The sequence below is a fragment of the Oryctolagus cuniculus genome, chromosome 18 (genome assembly GCF_051225735.1).
Source record: "Oryctolagus cuniculus isolate XC-2025 breed Fujian yellow rabbit chromosome 18, ASM5122573v1, whole genome shotgun sequence".
Lineage (NCBI taxonomy): Eukaryota > Metazoa > Chordata > Mammalia > Lagomorpha > Leporidae > Oryctolagus > Oryctolagus cuniculus.
Window position 1 is genome coordinate 60,962,857 of NC_142884.1, and position 13,672 is coordinate 60,976,528.

Genomic DNA, 13,672 nt, shown 5'->3' on the forward strand with positions numbered 1-13,672 from the left:
GCAGCTCGCTTCCCAGCCAGTCTCTGTGGTCAGCTCAGGGCCCACCAGTGCAGCCCCTCATGGCTCGTCTCCCTTCTCTCCGTAGGTAACCGGCGAGGACGCGTTGACCCCGCGCAGCCATGGCCTCGGCAGGGGCGGAGAGGCCGCCAGGAGCCCAGGAAGGGGTGGCCGTGGGGCCGGCACAGCTCGTGAAGGCACCCAGTGGCCGCTCTGAGGTGATGGCCAAGGCTGTGAAGCCTTCACACCCTGGCCGTGCCACACTGGGGGACCGGACTCCGGATGACCAAGCTGGGGCTGGGCATGGGCTGGTGCCCTCCACCCCGTGTTTGGTGGCTAATGCTGGGCACCAGCTGACTTATGGCTATAGACTCTACCTAACCATGGTGACCAGTTGCCTATGTGTCACTTCTAGTGCCCAGTGATGGAAGCTCAGTGCCTGGAGCCAGCCTACGAGGCCTGCAGGACCCCAGGTGCAGACAGGTGTCCAAGAGGACATGCCTCAGAGCCAGAGCTCCAGGAACGAGCGCTCAAGCCGCAGGTGGAAGCACCAGAGGAGAAAGGCCCCAGGCCTATGGCCTCCCCCATGAGGCCTGGTCATGGGCCCAAGAGGAAGCCAGTCAAGTGAGGAGGCTTCCAGGGAGAGAGCCGCAGGGCTGAGGCGTGGGGCTCACACCCTAGTGGGGTTCTAGGTCCTGCTCTCCTGTAGAGCAGATTCTTGTCTCCTCCCACTACCAGTGCCCTCAACCCTTTCTGCTTCCTGCTGTGGGGAGCACCACGGGAGATGAGGACTTGGCTCACATGAGCTCTGGGCCCCGGTTGGGCCTGGGGCCTCACTGACCAGGAAAGGGACAGGTAACCAGCCCTGGGGTGGTGGGTAGGCAGGGCTCTTCCCTAGGCCTAGGGCCTGGGGGCTGGCTTGACAGGCCCCTTGTCCCTGGCTGCAGTCCCCCAGCCTCCCCAGCTCTAGTCTCCATGCCCATCCTAGGGTTGAAGCTGAGCTGTCACCAGGGCTACTGCTGCAGAGGGAGGAGTCGGAGGGAAGCCAGAGTGAGCCCTCACCATCCCCGAAACAGCACAAGAAAGCAAAGAAACGCAAGAGTCTTGGGGCTCCTGTGCTGGCCGCCATGGCCAGCACAGTGCCTGCCCCCTCAGAGGCCTTGGGACCAGAGCGTGAGTGGCAGCCCCTGGGCCTCCTCTTCCCTCCCTGCCTGCTGGCCCAACATGGCACAGAGCCTGGCACTCTAGCCCTTGCCCCGCCCTGGGTCCTTGCAGGAAAGGCCCAGCGCCTGAGGCCACTGTACCAGTACATCAACTACTGCAACCCGGAGCTGAACCAGGCAGGGGAGGGGGACGAGGAGGCCAAGGCTGAGCTGCAGCCTGAGGCGGAGCTGGCTCTGGTTCCTGAGGAGGCGGGTGTGGAGCAACTGCAGGCCTTGCTGCCCATGGCAGGTGAGCTGGGCTCCGGCCTTGCCATGCCCTGCCTCGATGCACTACTGGCCCCCACCCCTGCTCCGGCTCCCATAGGAGAGGGTGCTGGAGAGGAGCCTGCAGGTTTACCCAGCGTGGCGGCGACTGCCTGCCTCAAGGCCGAGGTGGACAAGTCAGCCCAGGTGGACATCGACAAGATGCTGAGTGTCTGCACAGCTCCACTTGTGCCCCCACTCTCTCCTCAGTACAAGTGACTGTCCTGTCCTGCTCGGTCCCTCCTGCTAAGCCTGAGCCAGGACAGCCATCAGGACAGGCCCACGCATTCAAGTGGAGAGGGGAATCTGGCCCTTCCCTACTTGGGAACCTGAGTTCATTGAAAATAAACATTTTCCTCAAGACTTTGTGAGTCCTCAAATATGATGCCTGAATGGCCAAAGAGGCAGGGAGAGGGATGACTTCACCAGTGCCCCCCCACCCCAATGCCCACAAGATTTTGCTGGAAGCTGAATAAGCAACAGGTTATTGTGAAGATTCTCTTCTGCTTGCCATATCACAGGGGGAAAGGTGACAGAATCTCCACTGGTCTGGAAAAACTCTGACCCGAGAAAGAGAAGGTAGCATCCTCAAATTTGAAAAGCAGGCTCTGGGAGATGATGCTGCCTTCCTCCAGGAGGGGGCGCTGCAGGACAAGCCTGGAACCAGTTGAAGGCTAGGGTTCGCAGGTCTCCTCTAGGCACAGGTTATCTGGGTTACTTCAAGGGCCATCTCTCCTCCCCACCCCAAGGTGACAGCAACTAGCTCTGATGGCCGAGAGACACAGGATGACAGAAGTTTCTGAGGGATGCTGGGTGGTTTACTCTTCCGGCAACTTGGCTTGAGGTCCTCGTCAATTAGCTCGGCACTAGGCCCACTGCCACCTGCTCCAGCTCTTTCCTCTGCGGCTCTGCAAACAACAGAGCTCTCCAGAACCTAAGTGCCACTCTGGGTGAGCGACTTCCCCTTTCTTATTTCTGTAGGAGCATCCAAGTCACCTTGTATTTTCTTGGTCAACTCTCAGATTTAGGACGTACCTGGACTTCCCCATTAACACACAGAGGGATTGCCTGGAGCTGAGCTGACGGGCTGATTACCTCAGGGGCAGCACTCCACTGTCTGTGTCCTGCCTGCTGGCGACTCTCCCCTTCCCAGTTCAGGCCTGGCTGGGATTCCTGCTACAAGGACAATGCCTGGGTACTCAGGAACCAGCACAAAGAGCCACAAGTGCCAGGATAACAGCCGGTTCAAGGTCAGGCTGTGAAGTCAGATGGGCCTGACCTGGCTCCCAGCTTTTTCAAACCTACAGGATGGGGCCGGCGCTGGGGCATAGCAGGCAAAGTTGCCACCTGCAGTGCCAGCATCCCATATGGGCACCAGGTCAAGTCCCGGCTGCTCCTCTCTGATCCAGCTCTCTGCTATGGCATAGGAAAGCAGGGGAAGATGGCCCAAGTCCTTGGGCTCCTGCACCCATGTGGGAGACCTGGAAGCAGCTCCTGGCTCCTGGCTTCAGATTGGCCCAGCTCCGTCCACTCGGAGAGTGAACCATCGGATGGAAGATTTTTTTTTTTTTTAAAGACTTATTTATTTGAAAGAGTTACACAGAGAGGTCCTCCATCTGATGGTTCACTCTTCAATTGGCCACAACGGCTGGAGCTGCGCCGATCTGAACCCAGGAGCCAGGAGCTTCTTTTGGGTCTCCCATGTGGATGCAGGGGCCCAAGGACTTGGGCCATCTTCTACTGCTTTCCCAGGCCATAGCAGAGAGCTGGATCGGAAGTGGAGCAGCCAGGTCTTGAACTGGTGCCCATATGGGATGCTGGCACCTCAGGCCAGGGTGTTAACCTGCTGCGTCACAGCGCAGGCCCTGGATGGAAGATCTCTCTCTGCCTCTGTGTCTCTATAACTCTGCCTTTCAAACAAATAATTTTTTTTTTTTTTTAAAGTTACTTAGGGGCCAGCACCGTGGTGCACTAGGTTAATCCTCCGCCTGCGGCGCCAGCATCCCATATGGGCACCGGGCTCTAGTCCCAGTTGCTCCTCTTCCAGTCCTGCTCTCTGCTGTGGCCCACGAAAGCGGTGGAGGATAGCCCAAGTGCTTGGGCCCCTGCACCCCCATGGGAGGCCAGGAGGAAGCACCTGTCTCCTGGCTTCGGATCGGCATAGCTCTTGCCATTGGGGAGTGAACCATCAGATGGAAGACCTTTCTCTCTGTCTCTCTGTCTCTCTGTAAATCTACTTATCAAAAAAAAAAAAAAAAAAAAAAAAAAAACCTTTAAAAAACCACAAGCCTACAAGAGGCAAATAACTTCCCCTGTATGCCTGAGCTTTCTGATGTGAACAATAGGTATATTAATTGCAGCCCCTTCCTAGAGCGGCTTGGAGATTAATATGCATGAAGTGTTTGCCCAGGGCCTCAGCATGCAAGAAGCACATGCAACACTGCCCTTGTTATTTTATTTCACAAGGACAATGTCTGAGACCAGGACACCACAGGAAAACAGGCCTGGTGACTTCTACCAGGGTGCCCAGAGGAACAGGAAGCCCTGCCTGGGCCTTTCTATCAGGAGCCAGGGAAGGGAAGAGGGAGGAAGGTCAGAGGAGGGAACAGAGGTGGACCCCAGCCGCCTGGGACAGGAAACAAAGGGGACGTGACCTTTCCTGGCACCTACCACACTTCCCACGTGGCTGGGAGGCACCTGTGGGGAACAGGGTGACAGTTAACATGGACTGGCTAGCCGGGTCAGGTAGGAGCCAAACCTGCAGCACAGGAAGCCCTTCCCCTCACGCTCACCCTGCCCAGCCTCCCGGGACCAACCCCACCTCCGTTCCCTGAGTGCTCTCCTGGAGCCACCCCCAGAGTTGAGAACAGAGGCCTCCTGACTCACACTCTCCTGCTGGCTGCCTGACAGCAGGCCGGCCGCCTGGACTCTCGTCCTCTGAGGAAATCCTTTTCTTCTGAGGGCTCCTGGGATTTGGCCATGAGGGACTAACCCGGCCTCTGACGGCCCACAGATGGGGACAGATCCCCGGCAGGCTGAGCTGCTGTGAGGAAAGAAAACAATCTACGGTAATAAACAAGACTTTAATTAGCGAAGAAACCCAGCCATTGGAAAGAACCACCCCACACGCCAGGAGGCCATATTTTCTGGTTTATTGACGTTTGTCGGATGTTCTAGACTCTGCCTTGTCTCTTCTCTGCCCAGAGGCCATCTTCCCTAGGTCACCTAATAAAGACCCCCCTCCCACCAGGGTAGGAAAGCCTGGCCTGGCGGAGGGGCCAGGCCACGGGGGAGGCTCCCTAGCCGTGACTTGTTGCCCTCACCAGCCCGAGATGCCCTGGCTTGAGAAGGGCCTGGCCGCAGGCTTCTTGTCACTTCTCAGGCCTCAAGGGGCAGCCCTGCAGGCTCCATGCTGCACTTTCTCAGCCTGTTAGGACCACAAATCAGGCAGAGGAGCCCACAAGGCAGGCTCTTGCTGGCTACACTCACTGGGATAACCACAGAGAGGCCTGGTGGCGGCTCCAGGCCACACACACGGTGCCAGCCCTGAGCAGGGCGCCCGAGCCCTCGCCACCCTGCAAGTCTGAGGAGTGAGTAAGCAGCCAGCGAGGGTGGTTTTCCAGGGCCACCCTTTGGTTTCACCCAACCCTGGCCTAAGCTGACTCACTCGGTGAAACAGTCTCTGCTCCAGCCCCGCTCCCTGTCACAGTTCTGGGGGCAGGAAGCCCTCACGCTGGCTCATAGGTTATTCCGCTGCAGCGCCTCGCACAGGTTCTGGTTGGCATCAGGCTCCTCGGTCAGCACCTCCACAGTTTCCCACTCCCCGGAGCGGCTCGACCTTTTGATGGCATCCACCACACTCTGCATGTACAGCCCATCCTCAAACGAGGCGGCCATGGAGACAGGCGTGTGGTCCCAGGTGCGGCGGTCCCCCTGCCCCTGGAAGGACTGGCGCAAGGCCTGTACCATGTAGACCATTCCCTTCAGGTAGAGCAGTGGGACGTCCTGCGGCCCTTGTTCCGGCAGCCCCGCCCCCACGGACAGCGAGTCCCTGAGGAGCAGTTCCTCCTGCGTGGCGGAGTTCTTCTGCCCATAGAGGTCAGCTCCCCGGGCAACGAGGCGCCCCGCTGAGCCCACCACCATGACCTCGTGCACAAAGGCGCCCGGCATGTTGAAGTTGAGTGTCACCGTGCTGCACACACCCCCGCCCATGAGCATCTGGAAGAAACAGAAGTCGTCACTGGTGACGTGCCGGATGCCACGGATGGCAGCGTTCTGCCTCACGAAGGTCTTGAGCAGCCCGTGCACCTTCTCAGCTCTCCGGCCAGTCAGGTGCGTCAGCAGGTCCACGATGTAGGTGCCCATGGTGTGCAGGCCCCCGCCACCCATGAGCTCGTCACAGATCCAGCCGTAGCTGGGGCTGAGCAGGCTGCCCGAGTAGATGCGGGCGTCACAGATCATCACCGCGCCCACGTAGTGCTCGGCAATCAGCTGTTTCATGCGCACGAAGGCAGGCAGGAAGCGCAGCACGTTCCCCACCAGGCTCATCAGCTGCGGGTAGTAGCGCGAGGCCGTCACCATCCGGAAGGCGTCCACCGATGTTGCCGCCTTCTCGCAAACCACATTCTTCCCAATACCTAAAACAAGACATGAGAGGAAATCTCCACGTTCTAAGGGGCCCAGACCCCCAGGGAAGCCTCCCAAGGGACAAAACAGGTGTCCAAGAACAAAATGGAGACTGACTCAGCTTAGACTGGAAACACAGGCTAGCGACTGGACTGGAGGAAGAACTGTTACAGAAAGAGGAGTAGACTTTTTGCTTTTAATTTTCATTTATTCATTTTCACTTTATTTGAAAAGTAGAGAGAGACAGAGAGAGATCGTCCCTCCGCCAGCTGGTTCACTCCCCAAATGCCCCCAACCAGTCAGGGCTGGGTCAGGCTGAAGTTAGGAACCTGAAAGTCAATCCAGCTCCTTGTGGGTGGCCAGGACCCAAGTGCTTGAGCCGTCATCTACTACTTCCCAGGGTGCAAATCTGCAGGAAGCTGCATCCAAAGCGGAGGCAGGACTTCAACCCAGGCACTATGAAATGTGATATGGGCATCCCAAGCAGCGTCTTAATCACTGCACCAAATGCCTGCCCAAGGAGCAGATTCTTCAGAGAGAATGAAAGGATCAAAGGCAGAAGACCACAAACCAGGGCTGGGAAGTAAGCATGATGGTGTGAAGGTTAATTTTATTTGTCCACGTGGCTAGCCTCTGGGGTCTATCAAACACCAGCCTAGATGCTAGAGAGATGTGATTAACACTGATAGCAGCACACTCTGAGGGGAGCAGACTACCTTCTGTGACATGGTGGGCCACATTCAGACAGTGAAGGCTTGAACAGAAAAGACTGAGGCCCTCCAAGGAGGGAAGTCAGCCTCTAGACAGCCTTAGGTCCAGCACTGCAACACGACTCTTGCTGGACTTTCCAGTGTGTCAGCCCCCACAACTGCATGAGCCAATTCCTTAAAATAAACCTCTCTCAACATCCTGCCGGTCTGTTTCTCTGGTGATCTCTGACTAACACGGGTGGGCTGGGCTGCAGAGGCGGACACGGGTGGTGGACACGTCTCTGTACTGTCATGCATTTATTAGATCAGCTGCTTGGGGAAAGAGAATCTGGTCCACATTCTAGGGGACGGACTCTGCATTCCCTAACTCCAGAAGAGTCCCTGCAAACTGCTCTCTGAAGTCAGTGCTCGAAAGGCCAGGAAATGCCTGGCTCCAGGAGAGGAGAAAAAGTGAAGCCATCTTTCCTGGTCTTACATCCACTCTGGGAATGCTGCAGGGGAATGTGCCAGAGAGTGCAAAACAGGGAAGGGGGCGGGCATTTAGCAGAGAACAGAGATGCCATCTGGGACACTCGCATTGCTATGGGAGTGCCTGGGTTTGAGTCCCAGCTCTATTCTTGATTCCAGCTTCCTGATAATGCAGACCCTGGGAGGCAGTAGGTGATGGCCCAAGTACTCGGGTCCTTGCCACCAATGTGGGAGACCTGGATTGAGTTCTGGGATCCTGGCTTTGGCCTCGATCTAGTTCTGTCCACTGTGGGCATCTGGGGCTTGAACCAGCAGGTGGGAGCTCTGTTAGTGTCTGTGTGTCTGTCTCTGCTCTCAAATAAATTCTCAAAAAATTACCAAAAAACAAGAACAAAATAGAGCTAGACAAAGCACAGAAGAGAGAGAGCTAGAGGACTGAGCGGCTTCCACACAAGGGAACGGGAAGGATTAACACTCCTCTGTGCTTCAAGATGAATGCTCACTAGGGTGGATGCAGCCCCAAGATACTAACGCCTGAGGTACTCCTGTAAGCTTGGGAGGTTTAAGTTGAAGGAAATTCCATGCTAAGACCTTCAGTAGAAAATGTGGCCCAGGAAGCAGTAAGGACCACAGTATGCAGAAGTTCACAAGGCACTCACTGTACGCTAGGAAGGGTGAAGACACCCAGGTATTCCAATACTCACTCTACAGACACTGCCCATGGTGGGCAACTCAAACCCCTCAATTCTCTCAGTACATCATGGGCTTCTTTAGGGAATAAGCTCAAGGTTGGGGGCACACAGCAGCTCTGCTCTCAGATGGCAGCACCAGGGAAGGCTTCCAAGTGCACTGACACTGGAGTTACCTAGAAGGGAGCAGGTGTTCCTGGGAGCACAGAAGGATGGGGGAACTACAAAGGCACTGAGGTGGGGGCAGAGCGAACAGTGAGGATTCCTAAAGGCCCGGGTACATGCTAGGAAACGGGACTGGAAGGGCTTCACAGGGCCCATAAGTGATGTGGGAAACAGCACAGATGGTTAGCAATGACAGCAGTGACCTCACAAAGTCACTAACGATGGAGGGGAGGTTGGGGGTGAGCCATCTCCGCTCATGGCAACTTTGTTCTCTCGGCTTCTGAAGGCACAATCACAGATCGCCTCTCACATCACACTTTCAATCTCGGCAAAGCCTGCCGGCCTAGACCTCAAACTACATCCAGAATCCTGCCAGCTACAACTTCTAGGCAAATCATTTCTACGTTCAGTCTTTTGAAAATCTGATATTTTAAAAAGGCATTTTAAAATCAACACAGCCATAGGTGAGTTTTCTTATTACATTAACTGCTCCTCAGACCTCTTGCTAGGCCCAGCCCAGCTTTTTGGAAGCCCATGGGAGATAATGTGGGGCCTTTGGTCAAGCCTTCCAGCTCCTTTCCTCTCATCCTCTCACCCCGCCCCCTCTGGCACAACACCACTTTTTTTTTTTTTTTTTTTTTAATTTGAGACAGGGGACAGGGAGAGAGGGATGGACAGATAGACAGAAAGAGGGATTTCCCAAATGCCTGCAACAGCCAAGACTGGGCCAGGCTCAAGTCAGGAGCCAGGAATCCTATCTGGGTCACCTGTGTGGTGGCAGGGACTGAACCATTTGTTAATTTTCTTTTTCTTTCATTTTTTTTTTTTAAGATTTATTTACTTGAAAGAATTAAGGAGAGAGGTAGAACTAGAGAGAGAGAGATCTTCCATTCTGTTGGTTTGCTCCCCAAATGACCCCAATGGCCAGAGCTGCGCCGATCTGAAGCCAGGAGCCAGAAACTTCTTCCGTGTCTCCCACATGGGTGCAGGGGCCCAAGGACTTGGGCCATCTTCTATTTATTTCCCAGGCCATTGCAGAGAGCAGGATTGGAGGAGGAGCAGCTGGGATTTAAACTGGCTCCCATATGGGATGCCAGGGCTTTAACCCGCTGCACCACAAAGCTGGCCTGAATTTTCTTTTTATTTGAGAGGCAGTGTGATGGGGGCGGGCACAGGGAGGGAGAGACGGAGACACGGATCTTACTTTGGTTTACTCTCTAAATGCCCACAAAAGCTTGGGCTGGACCAGGCCAAAGCTAGGAGCTAGGAATTCTACCCAAGTCTCCCATGTGGGTGGGAGGAATCCAAGTTCTTGAGAATTCATTAATCTTTTGTATCCCAGGCATAGCAGCAAGAAGCTAGATGGGAAGCAGAGACAGGACTTGATCCCAGGCATTTCAGTGTGGGATGCAGATACCAAGCAGTGGCTTATCCTGCTGGGCCACAATGCCTGACCCGAGAGCCAACTACTTGAGTCATCACCTGCTGCCTTCCAGGGTGCACGTTAGCAGTAAGATGAAACTGGAGCAGAATCAGAGGAAGAGCCAAGACTCGAACCCAGGTACTCTGATATGGGATGTGGGCATCCTAACCTATGGCTTAACTACTATGACAAATGCCAGCCCCAGCTCCCCTAGCTTCCTACCCTAACTCTGCACTACCCTGACCCCCAAGAACCCAACGGAGCATTTGCCGTCTGCACATATGGGCAAGTCTTACAGTGATGAACCTCAAGCTACAGCAAGCATGTGGGCAAACAGTCTATGATCTTATTCAATCTCTTCAGTTTACAAAACTCTTAAGAGTTAACCTCCTGCTTTCCTCTTAAAAACAACAGAAGCTCTACAACAGGTGAGGGCAGGACAACAGGAGACTGGCCAGCCAGGTATCACACGTCCAGGGCAGGGAGCAGCGTGGGCAGGGCCAGAAGGCCAGGCCCTTGCAGAGGAGTCCTGCAGGGAAAGCAGCCCCCCTACTGCTATCATTAGTGCTTCCAGAAGGTCCCCAGGGCTTCCCTAGACTTCTGGGATTTCTGGATTAGGGACAGGAGAATAATTCTGACATTTGGCTGCTGCATTCATATGGTTGCCCAGAGAGGGAAGGAGGAAGTTAGGTTCTTAGACACAAACACCCCATCTGAGGGCTGTGGTTCTGGCCAACCCAGACGGTTCTTGCTGTAGACTCTGCATGGGTTGGGAGTAATTGTGGTGTGAGGCAGAGAGGAGGGAGGTTGGGAGGAAAAGGACTTTAGTAACTGCTAGGAGTTCGATGGTGATAAAACCAGGATGAGAAATCCCTGTTTTATGCCATGAGAGGTGAGGGAACGTGAGGGGATCGCCCTCTTTGAGCATAAACTGTAGGAAAGCCTCTGAAGTTGGGACCCGATGGTCTTACAGGGTGGAAACTAAAGGCCATTTTGAGTTAAACAGGCTTCTGCAGGCCAATTGCACAGGGTCTTTACCCACAGAGGCCTGGTGGCCTCGAGAGATGTGTTAATGGAAGTTTATCTAGCTTTCCGGCTAGGATGTCAAAGATTAGAGATTAGAGGGGTTGAAACTGCTTTTTGCACCAAGTTCACCAAGTACTTTTCAGCCTAGGTTTCCTGCAGGGTGAACAAGTCTCAAGCTGCACCTCTCTCTCAGCTCATGCTCCCAGAACACCCAAGAGTGGTGTACCCTTGACCTTGGCCTCAGGACACTGTCCTGCTCCAGCTGCAGGCCACTTCTCAGTTCCCAACTTTACACACCGCAGGGAGCACGTTCACAGCTCTAGGCCCCGGCACACCCTGGTTTCCCTGAGTAGAGGCCTGGCCATAGATAAATGATTCCAAACAGCAGGGAAGGCAGCAGCCCAAAAGGAGTGCCACTTTTATGTTTCACAAAAGCCGGAGAGTCCAATTCGCCTTCTCTTTTTAAACCAAAAGCTTCTGCTACTAGGAAGATGAGTTGGAAAGCCAGCATGGTCACACTCTTGCCTACAGCCCAAGTTCCATCTTCCCCGGCCCTGAACTGCACAACAGGAATGCCAGGCTCAGAGCCAGGCACTTTGGACACATCGTGTGTAGGCTCAGCTTTCAGAGAACCTACAATTTAGTGGGTTCACATGACCAGACAAATAAACATAGACCTACACTTGTGATAAACACAATTAAGATGACATATATGGTAGGCTGAGAATACACGGTCAGCAAAGGCTTCCCAAGGAACTGTGTTTTTGTGGTTAAATTATCTGGGCCAGGCTACTTGAAGAGGAGTCATTTGCTTTCATTTGGCAAACTTGGTCTTTTTCTAATGCAGCACAGAATTGTCAAGAACAGGGCATAGAAACCCATATTTGGGTGACAGATTTAAGACAGCATCCAAGGGGCTGGCACTGTGGCTCACTTGGTTAATCCTCCAATCCTCCACCTGTAGCGCCGGCATCCCATATGGGCGCCAGGTTCTAGTCTCGGTTGCTCCTCTTCCAGTCCATCTCTCTGCTGTGGCCTGGGAATGCAGTGGAGGATGGCCCATGTCCTTGGGCCCCTGCACACGCATGGAAGACCAGGAGGAGACTCCTGGCTCCTGGCTTCAGATCGCTGCAGCTCTGGCCATTGCAGCCAACTGGGGAGTGAACCATCAGATGGAAGCCCTCTCTGTGCATCTCCTCTCTCTGTGTGACTCTTTCAAATAAATAAATAAATCTTAAAAAAAAAAAAAAAAAAAGAAAAGATAGCATTCAAGTGTGATGAAGCTGTAGGGGCACTCTGCATGTTAAAATACTTTCCTGAGCCACCTCTGAGCACAGGAGTAAAAGGTGTCAGGGTTCCTTCAGGAAGGAATTCATGGGAAAGCTTAAAGGACGAAATCTGAGGTAGATGACAGAAAAATGATCAGACAAAAGCAGAAAACAAGATGCCACAGAAAGAGTTATGACAGCCAAGTATACCTCTAGAGGACAGGTCCAAGGATGAGTGTTAGGAAAAACTAGTTAAGAACAAAGGCAAGAGGGGACAGCACTGTGGTGTAGTGGGTTACGCTGCGACCTACAATTCTCCAGCATCCTATATGCATGGCGGTTTGATTCCCAGCTGCTCCACTTCTGATTCAGCTCCCTGCTATTGAGCCTGGGAAAGTAGTGTAAGATGGCCCAGGTGCTGGGGCCCCTTCTTCCACATGGAAGATCTGGATAAAGCACCTGTCTCCTGGCTTTGGTCTGACCCAGCTATTTGGAGAATGAACCAGCGGATAGAAATTGTCTCTCCCTCTCTCTCTCTAACTTTGTCAGAGTTACACAGAGAGAGAAGGAGAGGCAGACAGAGAGAGGTCTTCCATCTGCTGGTTCACTCTCCAATTGGCCGCAATGGCTGGAGTTGCACCTATCCGAAGCCAGGAGCCAGAAGCTTCCTCTAGGTCTCCCACACTTTGGCTTTCCCAGTTGGATCGGAAGTGGAGCAGCCGGGAATTGAACCAGTGCCCCTATGGGATGCTGGCACTGCAGGTGGCAGCTTTTTTTTTTTTTTTTTTTTTTTTTTTTTTTTTGACAGGCAGAGTGGACAGTGAGAGAGAGAGACAGAGAGAAAGGTCTTCCTTTGCCGTTGGTTCACCCTCCAATGGCCGCCGCGGCTGGCGCGCTGCGGCCAGCGCACCGCACTGATCCGATGGCAGGAGCCAGGAGCCAGGTGCTTTTCCTGGTCTCCCATGGGGTGCAGGGCCCAAGCACCTGGGCCATCCTCCACTGCACTCCCTGGCCACAGCAGAGGGCTGGCCTGGAAGAGGGGCAACCGGGACAGAATCCGGCGCCCCGACCGGGACTAGAACCCGGTGTGCCGGCGCCGCTAGGCGGAGGATTAGCCTAGTGAGCCGCGGCGCCGGCCGCAGGTGGCAGCTTTACCTTCTATGCCACAGCACCAGACTCAATAAATAAATCTTTACGGGCCGGCGCCGTGGCTCACTAGGCTAATCCTCCACCTTGCGGCGCCGGCACACCGGGTTCTAGTCCCGGTCGGGGCGCCGGATTCTGTCCCGGTTGCCCCTCTTCCAGGCCAGCTCTCTGCTGTGGCCAGGGAGTGCAGTGGAGGATGGCCCAAGTGCTTGGGCCCTGCACCCCATGGGAGACCAGAATAAGTACCTGGCTCCTGCCATTGGATCAGCGCGGTGCGCCAGCTGCAGCACGCCGGCCGCGGCGGCCATTGGAGGGTGAACCAACGGCAAAGGAAGACCTTTCTCTCTGTCTCTCTCTCTCACTGTCCATTCTGCCTGTCAAAAAAAAAAAAAAAAAAAATAATAATAAAAAATAAATCTTTAGGGGCCGGCACTGTGGTACAGGTTAGTCCTCTGCCTGCAGTGCCAGCATTCCATATGGGCACCAGTTCTAGTCCTAGATGCTCCTCTTTGGATCCAGCTCTCTACTGTGGCCTGGGAAGACAGTGGAGTCCTGGCTCCTGACTTCAGACCTGCCCAGCTCTGGCTGTGGGGAATGAGCCAGCGGATGGAAGACCTCTCTGCCTCTCTCTGCCTCCCTCTCCCTCCCTCTCTAACTCTGCCTTTCAAATAAATAAATAAATTAAAAA

General features: G+C 54.5%; 2 protein-coding genes across 4 annotated transcripts in view; one reads left to right on the top strand and one right to left on the bottom strand.

Moving 5' to 3' along the window:
- The first annotated feature begins 77 nt into the window (after positions 1–77).
- Positions 78–5,117, top strand: C18H16orf86 (chromosome 18 C16orf86 homolog). Of its 2 annotated transcripts, XM_089320293.1 has the most exons (4): positions 78–215; positions 413–616; positions 924–1,170; positions 1,273–5,117. In XM_089320293.1, exons 1-4 carry the CDS (start codon positions 120–122, stop codon positions 1,680–1,682), a joined length of 957 nt encoding a protein of 318 aa, XP_089176419.1. In that variant the 5' UTR covers positions 78–119; the 3' UTR covers positions 1,683–5,117. The 2 variants fall into 2 exon arrangements, with proteins under 2 accessions (XP_089176419.1, XP_089176420.1); XM_089320294.1 differs by having other exon boundaries at positions 924–5,117.
- The window catches only part of GFOD2 (Gfo/Idh/MocA-like oxidoreductase domain containing 2), a 53,087-nt gene continuing 44,013 nt past the window's right edge, over positions 4,599–13,672 (bottom strand). For both annotated transcript variants that reach the window (XM_002711618.6, XM_051846947.3), the window contains exon 3: positions 4,599–6,100. In XM_002711618.6, the coding sequence (XP_002711664.1) occupies positions 5,202–6,100 (899 nt within the window). In that variant the 3' untranslated portion in view covers positions 4,599–5,201. The remainder of the gene's footprint in view (positions 6,101–13,672) is intronic.

Excerpts from the sequence above, each read along its gene's own strand:
- C18H16orf86 (XM_089320294.1), top strand. The coding sequence starts at position 120 with ATGGCCTCGGCAGGGGCGGAGAGGCCGCCAGGAGCCCAGGAAGGGGTG. Across the intron at positions 216-412 it reads CACCCAGTGGCCGCTCTGAG|TGCCCAGTGATGGAAGCTCA; the intron begins GTGATGGCCAAG and ends TGTCACTTCTAG. Across the intron at positions 617-923 it reads ATGGGCCCAAGAGGAAGCCA|GCCCCTTGTCCCTGGCTGCA; the intron begins GTCAAGTGAGGA and ends CTGGCTTGACAG.